We start from the raw sequence: 27,866 nt of genomic DNA, 5'->3' as shown, positions 1-27,866 counted from the left end.
AAGTCATGTGCAACTTAGATGGCTTGATTGTGGAATTCTCTCACCCGATCCGTTGTCTTGGTCAGGTGGTGGATGGTCTCTCTGTGGACGGGGGCCCATTTCCTAGTGGTTCCTTCTTCAGAGATAACTTTGGACAGCAGCACTCTGGCGCACCTGACCACAGGGCTGTCCACCAGACTTGTCAGCAGTCAGCGATTTCTCCTCTCTCCTCCACTCTCTACAGTCTGGCCCAGCTTGGACCTCTGGCGTCCAGCACAGTCTTCCCCTTACACCTGCTCTCCAGCTCTCTCCGTCCACTTTGTGTCCTCGATTTCCCAGGCTTCTGTATTTTTTGCCTGCACCCATCCACCAGCTCCTCTGGGAGTCTGTATAACTGGGCTGCAGAACACTGCCATCTTGTGTCCATTTAACATCCTGCAAGCAGTATTACGGCAGGGTGTTACAAGTATGTAATGAAAAGCCACAAATTTGTCTAGTTGATGTAATCCAAAAAGTACTGATTGTAAATCACTTATGGGGCATATGACTTCCACTTCCAGTAGTTTGAAGACCTTCCATCTTTTCACCGTAGTCAAAATGAGCTGGCCACTTATTTTCTTACACCTTTCCTTCACTCTATGGTACCTGCTTTTGCAGCTCTGCACCCTTTAAATACCCAATCAGGGAAATCTTTATGCATGAGTGACTAATACCTGCAGTACTAGCCCATCACTAATGAAATCGGCAGTATAATTTTAGGACAAATTAGGTGAGAATGAGGAGAATTTCTTGGTAACCTAAATACAGCTGGAGTTATGCTGTGATTAAATATGCATTTCATTGCTGTAGTCTGGACACCTGACAAACTGAATTAATCTGAAATGTCTTGACCGTTGGTATACCAAAGCCTGCTATATCAATGTGCTTTTAAATGGAATTGAAGTTACCTTCCCTCAGCCAACAATGAATTCACCTTATGACTGAGGGGATATAAAACCAGTTTATAGCAAACAAGGTACATAGTATTGGGTCAAGGTCTAGTAGCACCACAAATAAAAGTTCTGGATTCAGAATATTTTGATTTGTATTATTTTATTAGCTCAAAAATCAAACATAGACACTAACATGTTTCTGACGTCATAGGGCTTCTTCAGGGCTTCTACATCTTTGGCAACCTACCTCACTAACAATGCTGGTTTCTGTCACCATAAAAAGTAAATTTTCATGTTTTGGAAGTAGGTTTGTGGTTGGTAATCTCTATGTCCAGAGAACTGCCACACTGTCTGCATTTGGGGACATGCACCAACTCCCACGTAGATGTCAAATTGGGAGCTGTGGCAGCATCCATACAACCACTGCATCCTACCTGACACAAATCGGGCTGCCTGCAAGTGGAAGCTCAGAACACCTGCAGGCAAAACACAGCCCTCACACAGGTGTACGTTTAGGTATGCACGTGTGAATGAGGCCTTATATGCCCTACAATGCAGGATCACAGCATTCCAAAATCCAAGAGAAGTGATCCCTATATAACAATGAAGCAGACTCTGGAGCTCCAGAGCCCAACTCCAAGCTTCTGCCAACCCACTTCAAGTAGGAAAAGCTGACATGTTTCAGCCTAAACGGCCTTAGTCATAGCTTTCTGATGGATTCTGCCACAGTCCATCAAATACACTTTTAATGAACTATGGCAGAATCCAACAGATAGCTATGACTAAGGATAGGTTCACACCAAAAATAGTGCATGAAAAGTCTACTTGTGATTAAAGTCTACAAAGCTGTTCAAATGAATGTGTTGAGTTAGAGGGCAGTGCATTATGTTTTTGACGAATCTTGCTTTCTGCATCTTTTGTGAGTTTTTTTGGTAAAAATGCACATTACATTATAGTCAATGGCGGCTCATGGAAAACGCACTGAACATTCACTAAAACACAATATTCATATTTAAAGTCACATGGTACATTTTCCAGGAAGAAAATGCATATAAAACGCACTCAGAGTGCATGTAGCCCACATTTTGCCTTGGATTACATTGTAACATTATACAATAAAATTGCACTAAACAATCATTCTACTTTTTGATTAAAATACATGTGAACTTTCTAACACAATGGCATGAATGGGGCTTAAAATTCCTATTCTTTATAAGCTGTGCAGAACACAACTGAATCGAAATCCACTAGATCAGTCTCAGCCTTTCTTTGGGAAACCTCCGAATGGGTGATAATGAACCCCTCATTACTGAGCATACTTCTCAAGTCACTTCCATTATACTTTAACATATGGAACCTCTCTCCCCCAACCGAATAGAATGTGCCATTTAAAGTTCCATAATACATCAAGTGCCCGCCAGATTTCAAGAGTTTTGAAAATCTCCTGAAGTTTCTCACAAAATCTTCAAGGTCTTTGCTGATGATTTCCAGAATACACCTCAACACCAGGCAGTCGGCTTGTGGTAGCACAACTGGGTCTGTGAGATTTTCCTTTCTAAGATCGAATTTTACAACATGTGTAATTGCTGCTCTGATTCCAATGGCCTTGTCTTCATGCTCGGTACTGAAAGGAGAAGCACATTTCATGTCACCTATGCAGCACACTCCTAGTTACACTAGGTGGAGCTAGATCCCTAATGGTTAGACAGGAGCTGGATAGCAGCTCAGGTGTAATGGCCAGAGGAGTCAAATTGGGGTCATGACTGAGAGACTCTGAAGGCCAGCCCCTCTGGAATTTCCCCCTGCTCTGGAGCTTTCAGAGGAGGGCCTTGGAGGCAGTGGGTGGATTTGAGGAGTGGTTGGATGCATCTTTGAGGGACCTCTGCCAATCCCCAACAGGAGGCTTGGCAAGGGGCTGGACTCCTTAAAAAGGCATTAGCCTCTACTCAGTAGCAGGAGTTGGAGAGTGGTGGTGGGAGAGGAGTGAGAAGCAGGAGGATGTGCGGCTGGAGGAAGAAGGCTGCCCGGAGGTCTGCTGGGATGGGGCCTGCCTGGAAGCCTGGAGCTGGAAAGGAGGAAACCTCAGGACTCATTGGTCCCCTGAGAGAGGACCAACTGTGTGGCAAGGAAGGAGTCAGTTGATAGGCCTGTTAGCAGCAGCCATTCCACAAGCTGTCCGGGAGAGGATCTGAGTGAGTACACCTGCACCCCCTGGGTGGATAGGGGAAGGAGCACTCCGGTAGGAAACCAGATTAGCACTTTGCTATTTACTGTCCAGATCCCCTGCTCAGGCGGAACACCTTCAGATGGCTGGGAGAAGAGGAGTTATCTAGAGTTTGGGTTGGTACCACTGAAACTGCTGGAAAGCACTCCAACAGAGACTGTATGTCAGAGAGAAGAAGCTGTGAATAGTTCATAACGTTGTCCTCAGATTTCAGTTCCCTTGGACATCATATAAACCCCTTTACCCTATCCAAGTTTATTCCCCTTAATAAAACAACAAACCCAACGCTCAAGGCCTGATTTCTGTCTGTGGATGAAAGCTATGTGAAAATGCTAATTGACTGGCTGTGCAGGACTATAGGGGGACCCAAATTCATCAGCAATCCCTAAAGGGGAATTGCTACACCTACAACATTCAACTGATATTCTGTGAATATATTAGATATGAGCTCGTGAATACTGCTAATATTTCTGAGCTGTAGATGGCTATTTGCAGTATAACTACTTAAGACAGGAGAAAGGAAGAATGGAATTATTTCCATAGGGAGCAATTGGATATTTTTTTTTATACAGAAACTATCCTTCTCCCCTCTATTTTTTTCACTCCCCTCCAAGGGTATAACCATAATAATAAGAGTTATAAATGGCTTTATATGTTTTGAATTTTATTCATTGGGCAATGGGAAGCCAGTGGAGGGATTGGCAGAGAGGGGTGGCAGATACAGAACAGTTAGTAAGGTGGATGAGTCTGGCAGCAGCATTAATGATAGACTGAAGGGGGGATAGCCTGCAATGAGGTAGGCCAATGAAGAGGGAGTTACAATAGTCAAGGCGAGAGATAACCAGGGAGTGAATAAGTTGCTTAGTGGTTTCAGAGGTTAGGAACGGGCGTATCTTGGAGATGTTGTGGAGGTGAAGTCTACAAGATTTGGACAGTGATTGGATTTGGGGTTGAAAGGACAGATGGGAGTCTAGGATTACACCTAGTACCCTGGCATGAGGGGAGGGACTGATGGTTGTACTATTGATCTTGATGGAGAAGTCAGGGGAGGGGGCGCGGGCTGGAGGGAATAGTAAGAGCTCACTTTTGGAAAGATTTACTTTGAGGAAGTGGAATGATATCCATGCCGATATGTCATTTAGTAGGTTAGTAATGTGAGAGGAGACTGAAGGGGCCAACTTGATCTGCCTCTGACTCTGCTGTAATGCTGCCTGTACTGAACCCTGGCTTGTCTCTGGACTATGCTCAGCCTGCTCCTTCTGTATACCCATCCCGCTGTTAAAGATATTGGACTGTCTCCTGACTGCTCTCCTGCCTGCTGTCTGAACCTGATCTGCCCGCCAATTGCCAACCCAGACTATCTGACTACGTCTTGCTGCCATCCTGCTCCTGTGCCAATCCAGTCTGCATTATTCCCTGGCTCCAGCCCTTCAGCCTGTGGAATCCAGTCTGGTCATCTCTGCATTCCAGATGCACAGCAACACCTGCCAGTGAGAGACTTACCAGGGCTCCCGAGCCATAGCTGTAAGAGAGGCTTTCCCCGGCACTTCATGCTCCATCACCAGGTATGTTACACTTCCTCTCCTCCAATTCTCTCTCTTCTTCTATCTTGTCCTCTCCCATATCCTCAGCTATTTATCTTCTGTCTTGGCCTATTCTCTGTTTGCTTCTCTATCTGCTCTTTTCCAAGTCCCTTTTATCTTGTTTTCTCCCCTCTCCACCACCTCTTTTGCTAGAGATCACATGCTATGAGCCAAAAAGATTCTTCTTGCATTATTATAATTTGATGTTAGTGAAGTGTTAAGGAATTCTTTTTTGTTTCTGTCAGGGGTACCAAGAACAAGCATCTAGAAGCAGGGATGACCAGATCTGTGTAGCTACACTATGGAAACTGAAACCAGACTATATATGATTTAAGTAAGTTTATCAATAGTGAAACAGGACTTGGATAAAGAACAAGGGGAGAAGATATGAGGGAGCGGGTACAAGGTACACATAAAAGGCAGCAGCAGAATCAGGCTTGAGAATAAACAACTAGCAGGGCAAAACACTGAAGCACAGGGTAATAGTAGAGGAGGGACTAAATACCTTCCCAGCAGCCAGCATTAAGCAGAGACTGGTTACTGGATTCTGCTGGCTGCTGGGAGATAACCGCTAGTGGACACCGGAACTACAACCTATTGCTCTGGGATCCACAGTGCCATCAGCAGTTGATCCAGGTCCAGACAATTTCCACTTGATATTACCAACTGATCTACAAATCTTCTTCCAAGCTGAAACTGCTAACAAAAAAAAGTTTTAAAAATATTTTCTGGCCCCAATCCCAATACTACTGGATCATCACTTCAGGAATTCAGCCTAACCTATCCTCTCCCTCTCCTTACTCCTATCGTTTATGTTTGATGTTAGTGAAGTATTCCGGCATTATGAACATCCTTTTTTATTTTCTGCTAATATTTCCAACTGATTTAGAAATATTCTCAAAAGCTGAAGACTCTTACAAAGAAAGAAAAAAGTTTTAAAAATAAAAATTGGCAGATACTTCACCTCTTTCCTGCCATTTCTGTAGCAAGTGTACAGGTGTGCGACCAATCAAATGCTCCGGTTCGGCTGTTCATCCATTTTTTCACTTCTACAATACAGTGGTCAGTAGCCTTGAGAAGGATAATATCTTTGAAATTATTCTGCGCCGAATAGAGATGGTGAAAGATGGGACCAATGCTGATGTCAATCAACACGTCTCCTTTATAGTCACCTGCAGCAAAAGATTCAAAACAACCTTCAAAGACAACTGTGGTATAGTCTCTATGCAATGTATTTGAATTCAGAGCTGCACAACCGAGCTCCACCTGATTATGCTAAATTGCCAGCAATAATGACACAGTATCTTGCCTACAGTAACTGTCCATTAACCTCTTGCCTACCAGGCACTTATACCCCCTTCTTTACCAGGCCAATTTTCAGCTTTCAGCGCTGCCACACTTTGATTGACAATTGCGCGGTCATGCAACATTGTACCCATATGAAATTTTGATCATTTTTTTCTCACAAATAGAGCTTTCTTTTGGTGGTATTTAATCGCCACTGGGCGCTTTACTTTTTGCGCTATAAATAAAAAAAGTGAAAAAAATGTGAAAAAAAAAAAAGTTTATTTGTTTCTTTTATAAAATTTTTCAAACAGGTATTTTTTCTCCTTCACTGATGTGCATTGATGAGGCAGCACTGATGGGCACTGATAGGCGGCACTGATGGGCACTGATAGGCAGCACTAAAGGGCACTGATAGGCAGTACTAATGAGGTGGCACGGATAGGCGGCACTGATAGACAGCACTAATTAGGGGTCACGGATAGGCGGCACTAATATGCAGCACTGATAGGCGGCACTGATAGGTGACACTGATGATGGGTACTGATAGACGGCACTGACTGGCATCACTGCTGGGCACTGACTGGCGGCACTGACTGGCACAACCCCTGAGCACTGACTGGCAGCACTGCTGGGCTGCACTGGTGGGTGGCACTGGTGGGTGGGCACAGGTAGGTGGCACTAATGGGCACATATGGGTGGGCACAGGTGGGTGGCACTGCTGGGCACATGTAGGTGGCACTTCTGGGCACAGGTAGGTGGCACTGCAGAGTGGCACAGGTGGGTGCACTGCTGGGCACAGGTGGGTGCACTGCTGGGCACGGGTGGGCGGAGCTAGTGGGCGCACTGCTGGGCGGAACTTGCGGGTGGCACTGCTGGGCACCGATCATCAGGGCACTGATCATCAGTGCCCTGATGATCGGTGCCGATCCCCGCTCTGACAACTGCCGGTTCTCGGCAGTACTTTCCTCACGATCTGACAGCGTGAGGAAAGTGCAGCCGACAACCGGCACTTGCATTTCCCTCTGATCAGCGTGTCATTGGACACCGCTGATCAGGTGGTAAAAGGCCGCTGTGATTGGCCTTTTACCACATCACGTGATCAGCTGTGTCCGTAGGACACAGCGATCACGGAGATCGCCGGGTGCGCGCCCCCTGGGGCGCACAGGAGAGCGCGTTCTGGGAGGACGTCATATGACGTCCACCCAGAACTGGCCGGCCGCAGTGAAGCCGTCATTCGGCTATCTGCGGTCGGCAGCTGGTTAAATATTGTTCACACAAATCCTATAACATCAAATATTCATCAACTATAACATGTTCTAAAAATTATGCTACACTATCAATATAAACTAAGCAAGGAATTGGGATATCATTAAAGGGTCAGTTAATTCAAAACTGATATTTCAGTTGTTGATAGTTGCTGAGTTAAACCACCTACCTGCTTCTTCTCTCTATTCAGGATTCTATTAATGAGATCTCTATGCTGTGATTCCGGCTCTGCACCTCTTCTGTGCCCATTATTAGGGGCTCCCATTGTCCCTACAAGTAGGCCTGGGTCTGCACACCTGCTATGCCTATTATGAGGGGTTACCATCACACTTGTGTTGCGTTCATGGATCCATTATGAGGGGCTACCTTCATCTCTTACAATATAATTTGTTTTATATTATAGAGAATGTGATAGGAAGGGCTGGAACACACAGAGGTGAGTGAGGGCAGCTAAATCTTCCAGGAGCACATAGCCAGGCTGAGAATTATGGCAGGGATGTTTCATTGTTGGAGTATTCAACACATAGTAAAAAAAACATGGGTCTAGTCAGACAACTGGACCCCCTATAGCTGAATTGGATGACCTTTTAACACATATGAGTGTATTATCTAATGTTTAAGCCTCATTATGTATGTTCTTTTACTCTTTTATTCTCTGTTTCAGTCATTTCTTCGTGGAAACAAATACAACGCCTCCTGCGCTCAGAGACCCAGATCAGAAATCGGAAAGTGGAACAATATATGAAAGTTCATCCAATAACCGATCAAAGGTTGTGCAGCTCTATCACAAGGTTGGGGAAGCCCAATAAAACCTGTGCTCTGAGGAAGAAGGGATCCCCCTTTGAAACGCATCAGCTTCATCCTGAGAGTCTCCCCTCTCGATGGGATTCACACGTGTCTCCTATTCCAGTGCTTTGATGTTAGATTTTATATGCCTTAATTATTGCTACATTTGTGAGTGTATATCTCAATTCAATAAATTCACCATTTTCTTACTGAGGTAATGCGCAAGGTTGGTGCGCTTTTGTTCTTCATTTCAGTAATTTCTTTACTGGAACAAGATCACTCTGTAAATCAATAGTTTATGCTTCATTTAACTTTAACAATGTATTATTCAAAAAAAGCTTCACCTACCTGTGCAAAATGCAGTGTGAAATTTCTCCATAGGATACCTCAATGTCTCATGAGTAAAGGGCATTTCTGGTTTACTAGAGTAGTACGCATCTAGAAAATCCCCGGAGTGAAAGCCGTGTACATGGTAGAGTTTATGGGATCTGGGCTCCATTCTGTAATGTTGTTATCTCTACTACAGCGATCTTCCAGTGTGCCCCTATCTTCGGATGCATGGGATAAATTAAACTTTGATTAATATTAATATGACTTCATTAGCAGGTCACCCAATATTAATACATTGTGACTCAAGTCATCATGCTTTGATAACAGAGATTCAGATGACTGCCTTGTGATCTGCCAACACATTAAACTATTTAAAATATATTTAAAGCCAATGCTTTTATTTTGTTTTTCGTTGGGTTTTTTTTGTAGTTTTGGGAGTTGAAGAGGGTTGATCCTCTTTACAACAGCTGTCACCATAACATTAGACCCCCCACATATTAATGCAAGACATGTAGAGAATATAGTTTTTTTTTTCTTTTCTGTAACCAAAATGTCTTGTGTGGTTTGCTTTGGATAGAATAAAGTTTAAAAATTCTGTGAATATTGCCATGTACATTATAATCTGACAGTAGGACCTCTGTACTATCTACTTCAATTTTACAAACAGCTATTCATAAATCATCAATTCATATCCACTCTGGTACAGTTAGCAGTAGTTGGTCATTTTCAGCCTTACTTGTTCTGAAGACATTTCAACATCATCCATGAGTGTTGGGACTATACCCTGGCATTTATACAGAAGTACAGGTTACCCTGTCACCTTAATCCAGTCAGCTAGAATATGTCAAGGAAGATGCCAATTGTCCAAGAACATGACAGAAGTGAAAATGACTGAAATGACCCTGTTCTAACTTACATTATTTTATAACTATGGTGTGACTGTGTTTAGGGGAAGTGTACATAGTTTGAGTGAATGAGTGAATTTATGTCAATTCTTCAGGGTAGAAATAATAAAACAGCATTGTAAGTGGATGACAGATGGTGTTAACTACATGCCGCCCAGCCACTGTACATATACGGCGGCAGGGCGGCACTCGCAGGCAAAACCACGTTTTAAGACGCTTGTTTTGTAAACAAATAGGGGGTGCGCACGAGGCGCGCCGCCGCCCTATCTGTCCCGCGGATCACCGCCACAGATGTCAGTCGCTGGGTCACAGCCGCTCGTTAGCGGCTATGTTCTGGCGATTGGCGGCAAACAGTGACAGACAGCACAGCTGCAGTAGCTGTGCTGTCTGTCACTTCCCTGTCAGCTCGAGGATGAGCTGATCGAGAAAGAACAGTTTCTCTTTCTCGATCAGCCTTGTCCCGTCCAGCACACACCCCCGTCCCCTAGTAAAACACTCCCCTCACTCCTATAACCCTTCCCTGCAAAATAAAGTTAACCCCTTCTTCCCCATTGCCATTAGTACAGTGTCAGTTTTTTTTTTTTGCACTGATCACTGTATTAGTGTTTTTGGGGATGTCAGTGACCCCAAGTCAGTACCCCCCAATGTCAGAATGTCTGCCACAGTCCCGCAGTCCCACCATAAGTCGCTGGTCGCTACCATAAGTCCCTGATTGCCGCCATAATTCGCTGATCACCGGCCGCCATTATTAGTATAAAAAAAACCTAAAAATCCCAGTATCTTTCCCGCCATTTGTAAACGCTATAACTTTCACGTAGACCAATTAATTTACACGTATTGGGTTTTTTTTTTTAGCAAAGACATGTCGCAGAATGCATTTTGGCAGAAATTTATGACTAAATTTGATTTTTGCATTTTTTTTTACTGGACATGTTTTATAGCAAAAAGTCCAAAATATTGTTTTTTTTCCCTCAAAATTGACAGCCTTTTTTTTTATAGCGCAAAAAATAAAAACCGCACAGGCGATCAAATACCACCAAAGGAAAGCTCTATTTGTGGGGGAAAAAAGGATGTAAATTTCATTTATGTACCGTATTGCATGACCGCGCAATTATCCGTTAAACTAGCGCAGCGCTGTATAGCAGAAAAATGGCGTAAGTTGCAGTATTTATACCATAGTTTGTAAACACTATAACTTCACACAAAGCAATCAATATACACTCATTGGGATTTTTTTTACCAAAAACATGTAGCAGAATACATTTTGGCCTAAATTTATAACCAACTTTGAGTTTACTATATATTTTTTATAGCTGAAAGTAAAAAATATTGTTTTTCTTCAAAATTTTTGGCCTTTTTATGTTTATAGCGTGAAAAATAAAAAGCGCACAGATGATCAAATACCACCGAAAGAAAGCTCTATTTGTGTGAAAAAAAGGACGTAAATTTAGTTTGGGTGCAGCATTGCATGACCGCGCAATTATCAGTTGAATTAGTGCAGCGCCGAGTAGCAAAAAGAGGCCTGGTCATTAAGGGGGGTAAATCCTCTGCAGCTCAAGTGGTTAAAGGCTACCACTTCACTTTTCAGGATGGTTGTTTCAGTCTGACGTAGATTGGTCTCCTTCACATCTACCCAGGTAGGCCACCTAGTAACATAGTTATTAGTAAATCTAAAGGAGATTATACAATTTATTGTGTTTTGTATGGTCAGTTTAACATGTTTATTCCTATTTGGGTCACTGTTGTGGAAATTTCCCTTGACTTCCTGTCCAGCTGAGCACTACAACTGAGGCATCAGGTGAGAGGAAATCTCCCTACCAGCGACACCATTTAAAACTGGACAAAAAAGTTAGCTTTTCCCAACACAACTTTCACAGTGTGGGGGGAAGGAAAGAAGAGAGCTAAGCACCTGCTTGTTTTTATCAATTATATATCGAGAGGTAAATGGATAATTCAAAAAGTAAACCAGAAAACCCACTATTGTTCAAGAACAAACTAAAGACACCTTTACAGATAGATTCTAAACCCTACTGTACTTATTATACTGATTTGGTCACAAAAGGCAATGCTGTAAAGACAGCAAAAAGGTTACTTTCTTTCAATTAGCCATTAATCAGTAATTGGATTGGTGAAAACAATTTGACAGATTTGGCTCCTATTGACTTCAATGGGGTTCGGGTTTGGCATCTGAACTTCTTTGAAGTTTACCAAATCCTGCTCCAACTGAACCCAGGGCAATGGCTCATTACTAGTAGAGACTTTTTGATTGCAAAGTGATCATCATCCAAATGGAAGATATTTTTATTTCATGTTTTCACACTTTTTACATGAGAGCAAAGGTCTGCTTGAAGTCCCAGGCTGACCATTGATGGTGTAGCATAGACCATGGACTGGTCTTGCTGCTTGTCCTATGTTCTATTCCCCAATAGGCACACAGCAATTCACAGTCACTCAAGTCAGGATACAAGCTGTACTTGTCTTTTTGCAGTTTATTTTTGATGATTAAAACTTGGATGGGGTGAGGGTGAGCCTTGGGATACTCCAAAAAAATAAAACTTCTAACAAATCTGTAATGGAGGACTCTAAATCTGATCTGCTTCTTCAGGGTGAGAACCACCCTCTTGAATATGAAGGGTAACTAGATTCCAAACAGGAATTGCAGGAACTCAACATGAGTATATTCTGCTGTAAGCTTTTCCAAATAGGGCAAAGAAAAGTCTCTGGAATCCATATGGCAGGTACTCACTGTGCCCTGTACACTTTGCTGCCACCTGCTGTACCCGCCAACTTCTGTACTTGCTGCCTGTGTCCTGGATCCTCAGATGAGATTTCTGTATGCTTTCAGGAGGCTAGGCCAGTGGTCTCTGTGCCCAAACAGGAGCTGGAACCCAAAAGGATTTTTTTGGTGGTGGAGGTAAGTGTCCCAGGGATTCCTCAGCCCTCAGGCTGGGTCTTATTCCCCTAGAACAGTGGTCGGCAAGCCGCAGCTCGCGAGCCACATGCGGCTCTTTACTCACTTTAATGTGGCTCTTCTGTGTGCCGGGCGCCCGCTCCCCTCCCTCCTCTCGGGCGGCCGCCCCAAAAGTCAGGACTCTGCAGCTAGCCCAGCAATGGGCAAACTACGGCCCAGCGGACCTTTTAATCCGGCCCGCAGAGCGTGGCAAACATTGGCTGTCAGGATGTAGGCGGGGCAGCATGACGAACTCCTCTCCTCTCACAGTCCGCCCTGAAGACCGGAACGGCGCGGGAACACGGTGAGAGGAACGCGCGGAGCAAAGGTAAGTGAATTGACACAATATGGGGAATTAATTACTATGGGGGATGAATTACTATATGGGGGATGAATTACTATGGGGGATGAATTACTATATGGGGGATGAATTACTATGGGGGATGAATTACTATATGGGGGATGAATTACTATGGGGGATGAATTACTATGGGGGATGTATTACTATATGGGGGATGAATTACTATATGGGGGATGTATTTTCAGTTTTAAAAATGTGGCTCTCAAAATAAATTTCAATCGTGGTTTTGGCGAGATTTGTCTCAGTTGAAAAAAAAGGTTGCCCACCACTGACCTAGAAATAAGAGGAAGCTGTTCCATGCCCCAGCCTATTTATATCCCTCTCACCCTCCTGCTGGTCACTCACTCTCCTGTCTAGAGAGGCATGAATATGCAGGCCAGGGTCAGAGCGGTTCTACCCACTATATCCCAGATGTGGGCATTTCTGGTTTACTGGAATTCCGAGAGTGGTAGAGTTTTTGAAAGCCGAGTTCCATCCTGTAATATTGTTATCTCCACTACAGATATCTTCCAGTGTGTCTGCTATTTTCTGATGTGTGGGATAAATTAAACTTTTTAACCACTTGTCTACCGGGCACTTATACCCCCTTCCTGCCCAGGTCAATTTTCAGCTTTCAGCTCTGTTGCATTTTGAATGACAATTGCGCGGTCATGCAACACTGTACCCATATGAAATTTTTATCATTTTTTCACACAAATAGAGCTTTCTTTTAGTGGTATTTACTCGCCGCTGGGTGTTTTATTTTTTGCGTTATAAACAAAAAAAGAGCAAAAAATTTGGGAAAAAAAAGTTTTTCTTTGTTTCAATTATAAAATTTAGCAAACAGGTAATTTTTTTTTCCTTTACTGATGTGCGTTGATGAGGCTGCACTGATAGGCAGTACTGATGGGCACTGATAGGTGGCACAGATAGGCAGCACTGATGGGCACTGATAGGTGGCACTGATTAGCTGGCACTAATGAGGCAGCACTGATGATGCTGCACTGATATGCAACAATGATGGGCGCTGATAGACGGCACTGACTGATGGCACTGACTGCCAGCACTGCTGGGTACTGATGGGTGGCACTGATGGGCAGCACTACTAGGCACTGAGCACAGGTTGGTGGCACTGATGGGCACTTGTGGGCGGCACTGATCATCAGTGTCCTGATGATCAGTACTGATCTGTCCTCTGACAATTGCCGGTTATCAGCAGTACTTTCCACATGCTGTGACAGTGTGAGGAAAGTGCAGCCGATAACTGGCAACTGCATTTACCGCTGATCTGCTGTGTCATTGGACAAAGATGATCACATGGTAAAAGGCAGCTGTGATTGGCCTTTTACCACATCACGTGATCAGCTGTGTCCGTAGAACATAGCAATCATGGAGATCACCGGGGGCGCGTGGGAGGGCGTGTCCTGGGAGGATGTCATATGACGCCCTCCCAGGACTGGACAACTGCGCTGTAGCCGTCATTCGGCTATAGCACGGTTAGCAAGTGGTTAAATATTATGACTTCATTAGAATGTCAACAAATATTAGTATATTGTGTTCTAACAAGTCATCATGTTTTTATAGTTGAGATTCAGGTGACTGGCTTGTGGTCAGCCAACAAAATAAACAATTTAAAGTATGTCTAAAGCCAAAGTTTTTTCTTTTGGGAGTCGAAGAGGGTTGATCCTCTTAGGCAGTTGTCACCAAAAACAAATCAAAAAGGTGCAGCGCTCAAACATCAAACCTGAAATAATAAAGTGTACTAAATATTATAATCAAGTGAATAGTCCGTTAAAAAAAAAAGGCCAAATAGTGTACTGCAGTGAGCAGAAGGAAGACCATCCACTGTGTAGAAGGTAAAAGGTGCTACTTCCACCAGGGGCAGACCGATCATTTGGGCACTAGGGCACTGCCCGAGGGCCCAGGGTCAGTAGGGGGCCCATGAGATGCCCCTAGTACCTTTCATAGGCTTTTTTGAGTGTGGTATTGCCCAGGGGCCCCATGAGTTGTCAGTCCGCCCCTGTCTTCCGCCCTTTATGCACTCACCAGATGACTGGTAAATATCATCACATAATATAAGTGATCCACCAATGTTCTCCAAAAACGTCCAGACAGCCAATGGTGTAAATGTAGTAATTATCAAAATGTCAATGATCAACTGTGCAAGAGATGAAGAAAGTGTTGTTTATCCTCCACCTTTTATGCACTCACCAGATAGCTAATGAGTATCAGCATGTAATATCAGTAATAGTAAAATTTCTGAGCAATCCATGAAAATCCACACAATCTTCACCAAAGTGAACTCCAATCCGGGGAGGGAACTGTGTAGAAAAAGCTCACCACACGGAGCTCAGTAATACTCTATATAAGAAGTGCTACTCCCGTAGGAGACGCAGGAATACTGTCCAGGTTTTCCCACAAGCTTTGCCCCGCACCCAGGTATAAAAGTTAATTCACATGTTTCTTCAGTGACCAGTCTAGGGGTGTTGCCTTTGTGGTTTTTTTGAGAACTTAGATAGGGTTGAAGAAGAACAAGAACTATGTACATGAAACATTTTTTTTAATTGTATTGGATATTTATGTGAGGTGAAACTACAAAAATGAATAAGCAAAATGGCCAAAAATAGAACAGGTATACATGAGCAGTAAAAAGAAAATCAGTCATAAATATAAAAAAGTGAAGTAGGTAAGGGCGGGGTTAATGAAAATGAATTGAGTGTTCCTTTTCATTAAAAAGAATGGGTAAGTCAAGGTCCAGTAGCACCACAAATAAAGGTTCTGAAATCAGAATATTTTAATTTTTATTTTTTTATTAGCTGAAAAATCAATCATAAAAGCAAACATGTTTCAGACATTTTCTTTACAGCAGCCTGCCTAGCTAACAAAGGCCACAGCTTGTTTATGTCGGCATGAAAATTCAGTTATGTTTTGGAAGCAAATATGTAGTTGGTGATCTCTATGTCCAGAGGATTGCATCAACGCTTTGATCAGTAAATAGGTGACACAGTGAAATATGTTTTTGAGTTCCGGTTGATAGCTAAGGGTTCATGGGTATGGACACACCGGCACCACACAGATGTCAAATTAGGAGCAGTGGCTGTGTCTGTGCAGTTATTGCCTCCCAATAGACATGAACAGGACTGCCTGCATGTGGATGCATGGAACACCTGTGCATCCCATGCAAGAAAAACATGGCCCTCACACTGGTGAGTAATTAAGAATGCCCATGTGAACAAGGCTTTACATGCTCTACAATGCAGGATCACAGCATGCTAGATTCTGCCATAATCCATTAAATGCACAATTGACTATGGCAGAGTCCAGCCGGTAGCTATAGCGAAGACAATTTAGGCTGAAACATATCAGCTATTCCTGCAGGCCTGTTTTTACCCTTATTTAATCAATACAATTTATGACCTCTATTATTTTGGAACTTTCTGTGATGCTGACTGCCTATTATTAATATCCTACAGTATGCTAGAAGCACATGAAAGCTCTATGTAGCACCCTCTAGTGAGCTACTAGTGTAGTGTATTATAGGTAAATTTATTGTGTATGAGTCATGGTAACTGTGTGTGTCTATGATTGAGGTTGGGTTACTGCAGGTCTAGCTGTATGGTTTAACAGGTTGGGATTCTATCACATCCACCTGGCTCTGGAGGACCATAGAACTTTCCAGAAGCCATTAGGAGAAAGGGGGGGAGACCTAATCTGCATGTTTATGGGAGTCTAACCAATCCCAGGTTTGAAGGCCCTGGTAGAATGCTGAGACCTACCCATGAATATGGAATAGCCTGGCTGGCAGTCAGTAGGGTGGAAGATGGAGTGCTGAGGAGACTGTTGGTGGCCTTGGAGAGGTCCCCTAGGTCTAGGGGGGGCTGGGCTCAGGAGGGTCCATTCAACAATACGGCATGAACAGGATCAAGACCTGGGAGAAGTGGGATTTTAACTTTATGCATTAATATTGCACTAAAAACGCAATATGCTCTTTGATTAAAATGCATGTGCATGTTCTAAAAAGTAATGGTGTGAGTGGGGCCTATTTTTTTTGTTCTTTATAAGCTGTGCAGAACACAACTGAATCGAAATCCATCAGGTCACTCTCAGCCTTCCTTTGGGAAACCTCCAAATGGGTGATAACAAACCCCTCATTACTGAGCATACTTCTCAAGTCGCTTTCATTATACTTTACCATATGGAACCTCTCTCCCCCAACCATATAGTATGTGTTATTTAAAACTCCATAATACATCAATTTCCCGCCAGGTTTTAGAAGCTTTGAGAATTTCCTGAAGTTTCGCACATAATCTTCAAGGTCTTTGCTGATGGTTTCCAGAATACACCAGAACACAAGGCAGTCGGCTTGTGGTAGGACAATTGGGTCTATGAGATTTTCCTTACTGAGATCGAACTTTACAACATGTGAAATTGCCGCCCTAAGTCCAGTGTCCTTGTCCATGTCCTTGTCCTCACATTGGTCGCTGGAAAAAAAAAACACATCCCATGTCACCTACAAAATTCAACTGATATTCTCTGAAGCATTGGGTATATAAGGCTTCTAGTTGTAGCTATTTGTAGTATAAATACTTAAAGTGGAGTTTTACCCATAACATAATGTGTGTAACAAGACCAGGGGCAGACTGACCATTTGGAAACTCGGGCACTGCCCGAGGGCCCGGGGTCAGTAGGGGGCCCCATGAGATGCCCCAGGTACCTTTTTCATATACTTTTTTGAGTTTGGGAAAGGACACAGTTCCCCATGATCCCCTATTGCCTGGGGGCCCCATGAGTTGTCAGTCCGCCCCTGAACAAGATCCATTGTAACTGAAATGTGCAGGATTTATAATGAATGGTCATACTGTAGTTAACATTCTTGAAGTTCCCTTTTTCTACCACAGGCTGGAGCTCTGTGGACTCATTCTCAGGTAGAGCACTGAACCCTGGGAAATATAGTTCCAGCCACATGGGATGCCACTACTAATACAGGCACAGGAGACTACAAAACTCAATATGCTTGAAACCGGGGGAGGAGAGGGGGGCAGTGGGGAGTTAGCTGCCAGTGTGTAAGGAGGAGGATTGTTGCAGTTGAGTGAGAGAGAGAGCTGTGGAGATTGTTTAGAGACTGTGCTGCTTTGGAGCGGGGAGCGGTTAGTACCAGAGTGCAGAGAGATTGGTTGCACACCTTTGGACTGGACAGAGTCACAGTGTTGCTGCCTGCCGTGGCCTAGTGCTTGTACTGTCAGAGGATCTGGAGCAGGGGCGGACTGACAACTCATGGGGCCCCCGGGCAATAAGAGATATTGGGGCCCCCTGTGTCTCCACCTACACTCAAGCCAAAGCCACACCCGCACAACACCCCACCTACATATTGCAGCTCAGCTGCATAGAAAGAGCATTAAAAATAATTAAAAAAATAATAAAACAAAATCATGGTGTCCCTCCTCCATTCATACCAAGCCCTTTGGGTCTGGTATGGGTTTTGAGGGGAACCCCAACGCCAAAATTAAAAAAACAAAACAAAAAAAAGACCCTTATCCGAGCATGCAACCCAGCAGGTCAGGAAAGAGGGGGAGCGAGCACCCTCTCTCCTGTACCATACCAGGCCACATGCCCTCAACATGGGGGGGTGCTTTGGGGGGTCCCCCCACAAAGCACCTTGTCCCCATGGGGAAAAGGGCTTCTTCCCCACAACCCTGGCCTGTGATTGTGTGGGTCTGCAAACAGGCGGACATCGTGATTGACATTGGATCTACTTCGGGAGACATTCTTTAATTTTTCTTCGTTTAAGAAAGGACTTGTCAAAGACTGTATCCTGTCTTTTTTCACACTACAGGTTTTTTTTTGTGAGTGGGTAGCGGTACCATGTACCGCATACTCATTCACATGGGGCGAGGGGCCTGGATGTGGGGGCCCCCTTGTTAAAGGGGGCTTCCAGATTCCGATAAGCCCCCTGCGCTTGCTTGTCTCCCCCTTTCCTGACCTGCCGGGCTGCATGTTTGGATAAGGGTCTGGTATGGATTTTTTTTAATTTTGGTGTGGGAGTTCCCCTCAAAATCCATACCAGACCTGAATATCCGGCAATTCTTTCTTTTACATTCAGCTTTCAGTGGGGAACCTTGGGCAGAGGGGTGGCGGTGGACGTGGTATACTTGGGCAGAGGGGTGGTGGTGGACGTGGTATACTTGGACAGAGGGGTGGCAGTGGATGTGGTATATTTGGACAGAGGGGTGGCAGTGGACGTGGTATACTTGGGCAGAGGGGTGGCGGTGGACTTGGTATACAGTACTTGGACAGAGGGGTGGAGGTGGACATAGCATACTTGGATTTTGCAAGAGCGTCTGACACAGTTCCCCACACACGGCTAATGTGTAAGGTAAAGTCTATGGGCTTGGAAAAATCAGTATGTAAATGGATAGAAAACTGGCTAAAAGACAGAATTCAGAGAGTAGTGGTTAATGCTTCATACTCTGAATGGTCTGGGGTTGTCAGTGGTGTACCCCAAGGTTCAGTGTTGAGACCCTTACTTTTTAATATATTCATAAACGATATAGGATCTGGGATTTAAAAAAACATTTCAGTCTTTGCAGATGACACCAAGCTGTGCCGTGGAATAACGTCCTTACAGGATGTCTTCAATTTACAAGCCGACCTCAATGCTCTGTTTAATTGGGCAACTATGAGACAAATGAGGTTTAATGTTGATAAATGTAAGGTTCTGCACTTGGGTGCTAAGAATATGCATGCATCATACATACTGGGGGGGGTACAACTGGGGGAATCAATGGTGGAGAAGGATCTGGGAGTTCTGGTAGATCACAAGCTTAATAATGGCATGCAATGCCAAGCTGCAGTTTCTAAAGCGAGCAAAATCCTCTCTTGTATTAAAAGAGGTATTTACTCCAGAGAGAGAGAGAGAGAGAGATAGAGAGAGATAGCATTCTACCCCGGTGCAGATCATTAGTAAGACCTCATCTGGAATATGCAGTTCAGTTTTAGGCACCAATTCACAAAAAGAACATTGGGGAATTGGAGAAAGTACAGAGAAGGGCAACTAAACTGATAAGAGACATGGAGGAGCTCAGCTATGAGGAAAGATTAGAGGAACTGAATTTATTCTTGAGAAGAGGAGATTGAGGGGGGGTATGATCACCATGTATAAATATTTATAGAGTTATTCACCCTGAGGTCATCACGTCTGGAGGAAAAGCGATTTAATCTCCAAATACGGCAAGGTTTCTTCACAGTGAAAGCTGTGAAAATGTGGAATAGACTCCCTCAAGAGTTAGTTCTGGCCAGCTCAGTGGATTGCTTCAAAAAAGTCCTGGATTATTTCCTAGATACACAGAATATAACTGGATACTAACATTTATAGGTAAAGTTGATCCAGGGAATATCTGATTGCCTCTTGAGGGGTCAGGAAGGAATTTTTTCCCCTGCAGGAGCATGGTTTGCTGTTTTGTTTTGCCTTCCTCTGGATTAACTATGGGTGTAGGATTATAACTTTTTTTTTTCTTTTGGTTGAACTGGATGGACTTTGGTCTTTCAGCCAAACTAACTTTGTAACTATGTAACCCTGTTATTGGCAGCCCTGCACCCACTATTCTTCATGGAGCTCTGTGCCCCCCACTTTTTAAACAGAATTATTTCTTTCATGTACATGTGTAGGTGGTTGGAGTCTCCTTTGTTGCAGGCTCATGGGGGACCAACTGGTTTTCATGCCCATGGGCCCATTGCATTCAAAAACACCCCTACTCCCCTTTCTTCCCCTATACACCAGCATCTCCTAGATTGTAAGCTCGAAAGAGCAGGGCCCTCGATCCTCATGTTTTGCATTGTATTGGTATTGTTCTGTCACATGTTCTGTCCCCCTTTGTAATGTACAGCACTTAGCGAACCATTGGCGCTTTATAAATACTGTATAATAATAATATAATAATTACTGGATCATCACACCAGGCATTCAGCCTGACTGACAAAATAAAATTGGCAGATACTTCACCTCTTTTCTGCTGTTTCTGTAGCAAGTGGACAGGTATGTGACCAATTAAACGCTCCGGTTCGGCTGCCCTTCCATTTTTTCACTTCTACAATACAGTGGTCAGTAGGCTTGAGAAGGATGATATCTCTGAAATATTTCTGTGCTGAATAGAGATGGTGAATGACGGGTCCAAGGCCGATGTCAAACAACAAATCTCCTTTAAATTCACCTGCAGCAAAAGATTCAAAACAATGTTCAAGGAGAGCTGTAGTATGATGTCTATGCAACGTATTATCATTCAGAACAGTTATAGGGTAAATCCACTTTCTTAAAAGTAGCAAATGAAAAAAAATAATATAAAGTATACAATCGCTACACAAGTCATATTGTAGTTGGATGTTATTAAAATGTACCTTTCCTTTTATATCTGCAGCACTGTAATTTTCTGTAAAACGCAATGCAGTATGGCAACCTGGAGGCATTCTGTACACAGTTGGTGTACAGAATGCCCTCCAAGTATGCCATTTCCTGCTTGTGTGATTGGCTCACTGATATTCCCAGAAGTCTGAATTAAGATACAAATCAGATTTTGGACATCCCCTGCAATAAAAATGTCATTTGTGGTGAGATATTCCCAAAGGGAGATCATGTCTGAAGAGATGCAGACCCTCCCACTTTCCTCATTAGAGTGCAGCAGCTGATTGAGAATGATAAAATCACCCCATTCTCCTTTACTTTGCACATGGACACAGACAAACAAATAGCTGTCTGTACAGAACAAAACGTAGGAATCTGCAACAAAGTTTGTTAAAATCCTTGCAATGAAAATTGATCACCCAGAGGGGAATGTTTTTTCTTCTCAACATAAATGGAGTTACTCTTTAATGCACTGTGTTGTCCCTGAATATGATAAATTGCCAGCAAGAATGACATTATCCTGCCTACAGTAATTGTACATTAGATATTGTTCACAACAATCGTATAGCCTCAAATACTGTATGTACCAACTATAACATGTTCTGAAAAAATGCAGCACTAACAATATAAGCCATGCAAAGAATAAGCACATATTTAAAGAGCCCCTTCATTCAAAACTGAAATTTCAGTTATTTGTAGGTGCTGGAGAGTTACCAGTTTCGTTTCACTTTTTTTTGTTTAATAAGTTATCCTCTTCCCCGCCGCCCTATAGCAGAAATACCACTACAGGGCAGCAGGGATGCGCAAAAACACACATATATATATGTGATTTGCAGTTCCAGGTAGGGGGCGCGCATGCCGCCCTACCCACACCACCATTGGTGGCTACAGATGTCGATCACCAGGTCCCGTCCGGAGATTCCCAGCTGGCACCCGGCGATTGCCAAGTAATACTGTTTACACACAGGTCTCTCTCCTGCCAGCAGTAACATGCTGCTGTGTATTTCTGTGTATTTCAGCAGCATGTTTCCCTAGTAAAACACACACAGCACATGATGTAAAACCGCACACAGTTAACCCTTTGATCGTCCCAGATATTAACCCCTTCCTGCCCAGTGTCATTAGTACAGTGTCAGTGCTTTTTATTAGCACTGATCACAGTATTAGTGTCATTGGTCTAAATTTATGATGAAATTAGATTTTTTTTACTGGATATGTTTTATATCAAAAAGTCAAAAATATAGTTTTTTTTCAAAATTATCAGTCTTTTTTTGTTTATAGCACAAAAAATAAAAAATGCACAGGTAATCAAATACCACTGAAAGAAAGCTCTATTACTGGGGAAAAAAGAACATAAATTTCATTTATGTACAGTGTTGCATGATCATGCAATTGTCAGTTAAACGCAGCTCCGTACTGCAAAAAATTGCCTGGTCAGGAAGGGGGGGTAAACCCTCTGGAGGGCAAGTGGTTAAAGGTAGAATAGGTACAAAACAATATGACTTGTAGACAAGTAGGCATAAAAAATATAGCAAAAGTAATGCTATCAGTGCGGACACAGGAAAGAAGCAAGCAAAATCCTGAAGGGATATCCAATGCGATGTCACATACAACTTAATTAGGCTACAGTTGCAAGAAAAAGTATGTGAACCCCTTGGGATTATGTGGAGTTTTGCATGAATTGGGCATAAAATGTGCTCTGAACATCATCTAAGTCACAACAATAGAAGAACACAGTCTGCTGAACATAATACTACACAAACATTAGATGTTGCCATGGTTTAATTGCACATAACATGTAAACATTCACAGTGCAGGGAGGAAAAAGTATGTGAACCTTTGGACTTAATAACTGGTTGACCCTCCTTTGGCAACAATAACCTCAACCAAACGTTTCCTGTAGTTGCAGATCAGACCTGCACAACGGTCTGGAGTAATTTTGGACCACTCCTCTTCACAAAACTGTTTCAGTGTAGCAATATTCTTGGGATGTCTGGTGTGAATCGCTCTCTTAAGGTCATGCCACAGCATTTCAATTGGGCTAAGGTCAGGACTCTGACTGGGCCACTCCAGAAGGCGTATTCTGTGCTGTTGCAGCCATTGTTTTGTTGAACTACTTGTATGCTTTGGGTCATTGTCCTGTTGCATCACCCATCCTCTGCGGAGCTTCAGTTGGCGGACAGATGGTCGTACGTTTTCCTGTAAAATGTCTTGATAAACTCTGGAATTCATTTTCCCATCAATGACAACAATCCGTCCAGGCCCTGAGGCAGCAAAGCAGCCCCAAACTATGATACTCCCTCCGCCATGTTTTACAGTGGGGGTGAGGTTTTGATGTTGGTGTGCTGTGCCTTTTTTTCTCCACACATAGTGTTGTGTGTTCTTCCCAAACAACTCAATCTTGGTTTCATCTGTCCATAGTATATTTTGCCAGTAGTGCTGTGGAACATCCAGGTGCTCTTTTGCAAACTTCAAACGTGCTGCAATATTCTTTTTGGACAGCAATGGTTTCCTCCGTGGTGTCCTCCCATGTACTCCATTCTTGTTTAATGTTTTCCTTATTGTAGATGTGTCAACAAAAATGTTAGCATGTGCTAGAGATTTCTGTAGGTCTTTAGCTGACACTCTGGGATTCTTCTTTACCTCATGCAGCATTCTGCGCTGTGCTCTTGCAGTCATTTTTACAGGACGACCTAGGGAGAGTAGCAACAGTGCTAAACTTTCTCCATTTGTAGACAGTCTGTCTTACCATGGACACATGAACATCAAGGCTTTTGGAGATACTTTTGTAACCCTTTCCAGCTTCATGCAAGTCAACAATTCTTGATCGTAGGTCTTCTGAGAGCTCTTTTCTGCAAGGCATGGTTCACATCAGACATTGCTTCTTGAAACCAGTAAACCCAAAACAGGTGTTTGTTTTTTAAGGGCAGGAGAGCTGTCAGCAACACATCCAATATCATCACACTGATTGGAGTCAAGGTTGGCTCACTCCTGGCTCCAATTAGCTCTGGGAGAAGTGATTAAGCTAGGGCCTCACATACTTTTTCCTCCCTGCACTGTGAATGTTTACATGTTATGTGCAATTAAACCATGGCAACATCTAATGTTTGTGTAGTATTATGCTCAGCAGACTGTGTTCTTCTATTGTTGTGACTTAGATGACGTTCAGAGCACATTTTATGCCCAATTCATGCAAAACCCCACGTAACCCCAAGAGGTTCACATACTTTTTCTTGCAACTGTATGTGGTAGTCCATAATAAATCAATAGAGGGGGCAGGGAAGATAAAAGAGAGGGAAGGGGGAGAGTAAAATAGAGCAAGGAAAGGTATTGGTCTTGGCAAAGATATGCAAAAATATAATTAAAGACGCGAAGAGCATCATGAAATCCGAAATGGAAGATAAACGTCATCCTCAATTGTGTTTGGATATCATCTCCATGTTGGCAGAGGAACCATCAGGCCCATATTTTGTGGGATTGGGCAGCTTTATCATGAATGTCATTCGTGAGGTCTTCCATGTGATAAATATAATCAAGGACTTGGAACCATTGTTTCACAGTAGGAATGGTCAGTTGTTTCCAATAAAGCAGAAAAAAGGGACTTGGCTGCATTTAAAAGATTGACGACTTTAAGGAGTGGTAGAACGTCTGTATCAGACTGTTCATTCACCTGTACAGTGAAAGAGTACAACCCATGGATCATTGGAAACTGCAGACCCCTGAATAACTTCTATCCAGTGTAAAATTTCGGACCAAAATGGCCTTATGCATGGGAATTCCCACCAAATGTGTGCATGCATAGTTCTTCTATCTCTTCAGGATGCTATTAATGAGATCTCTATGCTGAGGTCCTGGGCTTTGCACCCCTTCTGTACCCATTATTAGGGGCTCCCATGGTCCCTGCAAGTAGTCCTGAGTCTGCACACCTGCAATACCTATTATGACGGGTTTACTACCATCCCTACATTGAGGTTATGGGTGCGCACACCTGCTGTGCATATGCTGAGGGGCTCCCATCATCCCTTAAAGTATTATTTGTTTTATATTATGGAGAATGTAATAGATAGAGCTGAAGCACAGAGGTGGGTGGAAGCATCTAAAAGTCCCAGGAACACATAACCAGGCTGGAAATAATTACAGGGCAGATTGTTGGTGTTTTCAACACATAGCAATGCAGGGGCTGAGTTAGACAACCATCATCCCCCTATAGCTGGATTCATTGGCCTTTTACACATTTGGGAGTAGGATGTTGTGCTAATGTTCTTCTTGGCCTTCTTACACATATTCATATTCTCCAACAGAACGTTAAAATATCCATAGGTTTTCCTAAAGAGTGGATCTGCAGAAATTCTGCTTTATCTCTACTTGATTTTTCTAAATAAGATTCTTTCAGCTTCTGTTTCAGTAATTTCTTCACTTGTACAAAACCATTCTGCAAATCAATAGTCCATGTTTTATTTCTCCCAAAATGTACTTACTGCAAAAATAATCTATTATTCAAAAAGAGCTTTACCTACCTGTGGAAAATGCATTGTGAAACTTCTTTGCAGGATAACTCAAAGCCTCATGAGCAAAGGGCATTTCTGGTTTACTGGAATAGTATGTGTCTAGGTATTTCTGGGAATGGAAGCCGTGTACATGGTAGAGTTTATGAGAGCCGGGTTCCATCCTGTAATGATGTTATCTCCGCTACAGCAATCTTCCAGTGTGTCTCCTGTCTTCTGATGCATGGGATAAATTGCAATTTTTAAATATTAATATGACCTAATTAAAATGTCACCCAATATTAGTACATTGTGACTCAAGTCATCATGTTCTGACAGCAGACATTCAGGTGACTGCCTTGTGCTCAAACAAATAAATCATTTAAAATATACTGTATTTAAAGCCTTTTTTTTTTTGGAAAGACTAGGGAGTGGTTAGTCCTCTCTTCGACAGCTGTCACCATAACAAATGTCCCCAAGAATTTCTGGATTACAAATTTAGAAAGATGCTCTTTTTTCTGCATCCAAAATGCCTTGTGTGTTTTGCTTTGGATAGAGTAAGAACTAGAAATGTTATAGATATAGCACCTTCCTAGGTAGTGTAGTGCTACCCCAGAGGAGCCGCTGATTAAGTCCCCTGATCCTGGCCTCGACCTTCTCAAAGACATTGGCCCCTTTGACACACCAGGCTGAGTACACAAACACACAGTATCGCGGAGAAATCACTGACAGTAACACTAGTACCCAATAATAATGCTGTTTTAAAGAACGCCACCATCAAACCAACTGGCAAAATATATCTATAAATACCACTTCCTTACATAATTTCAAATCCAACAAGTAACAAATTCAAAAATAAACTAAAGCAAAATCTTAAATCCCCATAGCACAAATAACACCTTCACCCTTGAAGATGTGCAACAGTGATATAAAAATGTGCCAAAATTATATAAGAAATATTTTTCAAACTAGTGTTTATACTTTTCACCCCATAAATCCATACATATATTTGCTACAAGTTTCATAATATATAAAAAAAAGTTATATGGTGCCTACTATATGGAGACATGGAGCATCCTGCCCAAATAGTGCTTTGAATGCAGTGTAATCTGGGGAAGCACTACAGGAGGGTCACCATCCATCTGACATTATATAATACTGAAAGCAGGTTTATTGAGGAGTGTTGGTAAGGGTATGCATTCCTTACTATAATAGAAGTGTCACGGTGTGGATTTGTTTTGGAGCACTGAAAAGTGATTCACAATACACAGTGTTTTGCACTATTTTGAATTTACGTTTGTTCACTTGATTCACTTTTTACACTAATTACCAAAAGGAAAAATTATATTCCTATTTGGATATTCACTAGAGTGTTGTCATGAATATTTCTGATGTATTAAAAAGATAATACACTATGTGATATTTCCTTTCTTTGAGGTTGTATCATCGTGAGAAAGGATTGGAAAGATTGGAAGGACTTTCATTTTTATTTTTATTTTCATAATTTTTGGACTTATATTTTATTTTTATTTCTTTTTGGACTTTTTTTTATATATTATGAACACTTGTAGCAAATATATGTACGGATTTATGGGGTGGATTGTATAAACACTAGTTTGAAAAATATTTCTTATATAATTTTGGCACATTTTTATATCACAACTGGCAAAATAAACTTAATATATTCTCATTAAATAAATCTGGTAAAGGCAGGCAGAGATACGGGGTGCAATGAATAATACTAGTAATAATACACTTAGCATACGGGATAATTAGCAATAAGGACAATTTATAAGGCGATACTTGCCATCCAAATCAGCATAAACCGTAGCAACACCACATGAGATGAAGCTCTGACCGGTAAAGATGTGAACTATAAACGCCCAGAGATAAACTGCCAGAGTGCACTAATGGTGGCTATCAGGGCCATTGCTAGAAATCATGGTGCCCCACACACCCTACTTGACCGGACTCCCTTCGACCCCCTGGCCCCAGCCTTGACCACACCCCTGGTCCCTCCCCTGTCTCAAAACAAAATGCAGTTTTGTTTTCATGTGCATCCAGTAGAAGGGGAGCAGTTACAATTACAATTGTAAATGAGGCTACAGGGCTTTTTTTCCTCAGAAAATAGGTGCAGAAACTATCACACCCCCATCGCACCACTCGCCATCAACATCATCATCACCCCCCAGTGTGCTACACACAGAATGCAGAGTTCAGGAGTGCGCAACATACAGAATGCAGGATTCAGCAGTGTATTACCCAAAAAAGTTCAGACTTCAGCGGTGCTTTATGTACAGAGTGCAGAGTTGAGAAGTGTGTTACAGTTGGAGTGCAAGTTTTAGCAGTGTGCTGATAACAGAGTGCAGAATTCAGTGGTGTGCTATGAACAGATTGCAGGATTG

The 27,866-nt window shown here is 42.7% G+C and overlaps 2 protein-coding genes across 2 annotated transcripts; both read right to left on the bottom strand.

Moving 5' to 3' along the window:
- Positions 1–1,054: 1,054 nt before the first annotated feature.
- LOC149450932 (nicotinamide N-methyltransferase-like) lies at positions 1,055–8,603 on the bottom strand. Its single transcript, XM_089691259.1, has 3 exons — positions 8,406–8,603; positions 5,683–5,890; positions 1,055–2,535 (listed from the first exon to the last, which is right to left on the bottom strand). Exons 1-3 carry the CDS (start codon positions 8,554–8,556, stop codon positions 2,115–2,117), a joined length of 780 nt encoding a protein of 259 aa, XP_089547385.1. The 5' UTR covers positions 8,557–8,603; the 3' UTR covers positions 1,055–2,114.
- A 6,763-nt stretch (positions 8,604–15,366) lies between these two features.
- LOC149450931 (nicotinamide N-methyltransferase-like) lies at positions 15,367–25,715 on the bottom strand. Its single transcript, XM_089691258.1, has 3 exons — positions 25,495–25,715; positions 20,582–20,789; positions 15,367–17,063 (listed from the first exon to the last, which is right to left on the bottom strand). The coding sequence occupies exons 1-3, from the start codon at positions 25,643–25,645 to the stop codon at positions 16,622–16,624; spliced, it is 801 nt and encodes a 266-aa protein (XP_089547384.1). The 5' UTR covers positions 25,646–25,715; the 3' UTR covers positions 15,367–16,621.
- Positions 25,716–27,866: the final 2,151 nt, after the last annotated feature.

This window comes from Staurois parvus, unplaced genomic scaffold, assembly GCF_062004578.1.
Source record: "Staurois parvus isolate SC_StPar_1 unplaced genomic scaffold, SC_StPar_1.0 ptg000558l, whole genome shotgun sequence".
NCBI lineage: Eukaryota > Metazoa > Chordata > Amphibia > Anura > Ranidae > Staurois > Staurois parvus.
Note: the sequence above shows the minus strand (reverse complement) of the source record. Positions and strands in the feature narration are given on the sequence as shown.

Bases quoted from the DNA above. Each gene is read 5' to 3' on its own strand.
- LOC149450932 (XM_089691259.1), bottom strand. From the start codon at position 8,556: ATGGAGCCCAGATCCCATAAACTCTACCATGTACACGGCTTTCACTCC. The intron at 5,891-8,405 runs GTAGGTGAAGCT...CTTTTGCTGCAG, and splicing joins TCACACTGCATTTTGCACAG to GTGACTATAAAGGAGACGTG. The intron at 2,536-5,682 runs GTGAAGTATCTG...TTCTCCTTTCAG, and splicing joins ACAGAAATGGCAGGAAAGAG to TACCGAGCATGAAGACAAGG.
- LOC149450931 (XM_089691258.1), bottom strand. From the start codon at position 25,645: ATGGAACCCGGCTCTCATAAACTCTACCATGTACACGGCTTCCATTCC. The intron at 20,790-25,494 runs GTAGGTAAAGCT...CTTTTGCTGCAG, and splicing joins TCACAATGCATTTTCCACAG to GTGAATTTAAAGGAGATTTG. The intron at 17,064-20,581 runs GTGAAGTATCTG...TTTTTTTTCCAG, and splicing joins ACAGAAACAGCAGAAAAGAG to CGACCAATGTGAGGACAAGG.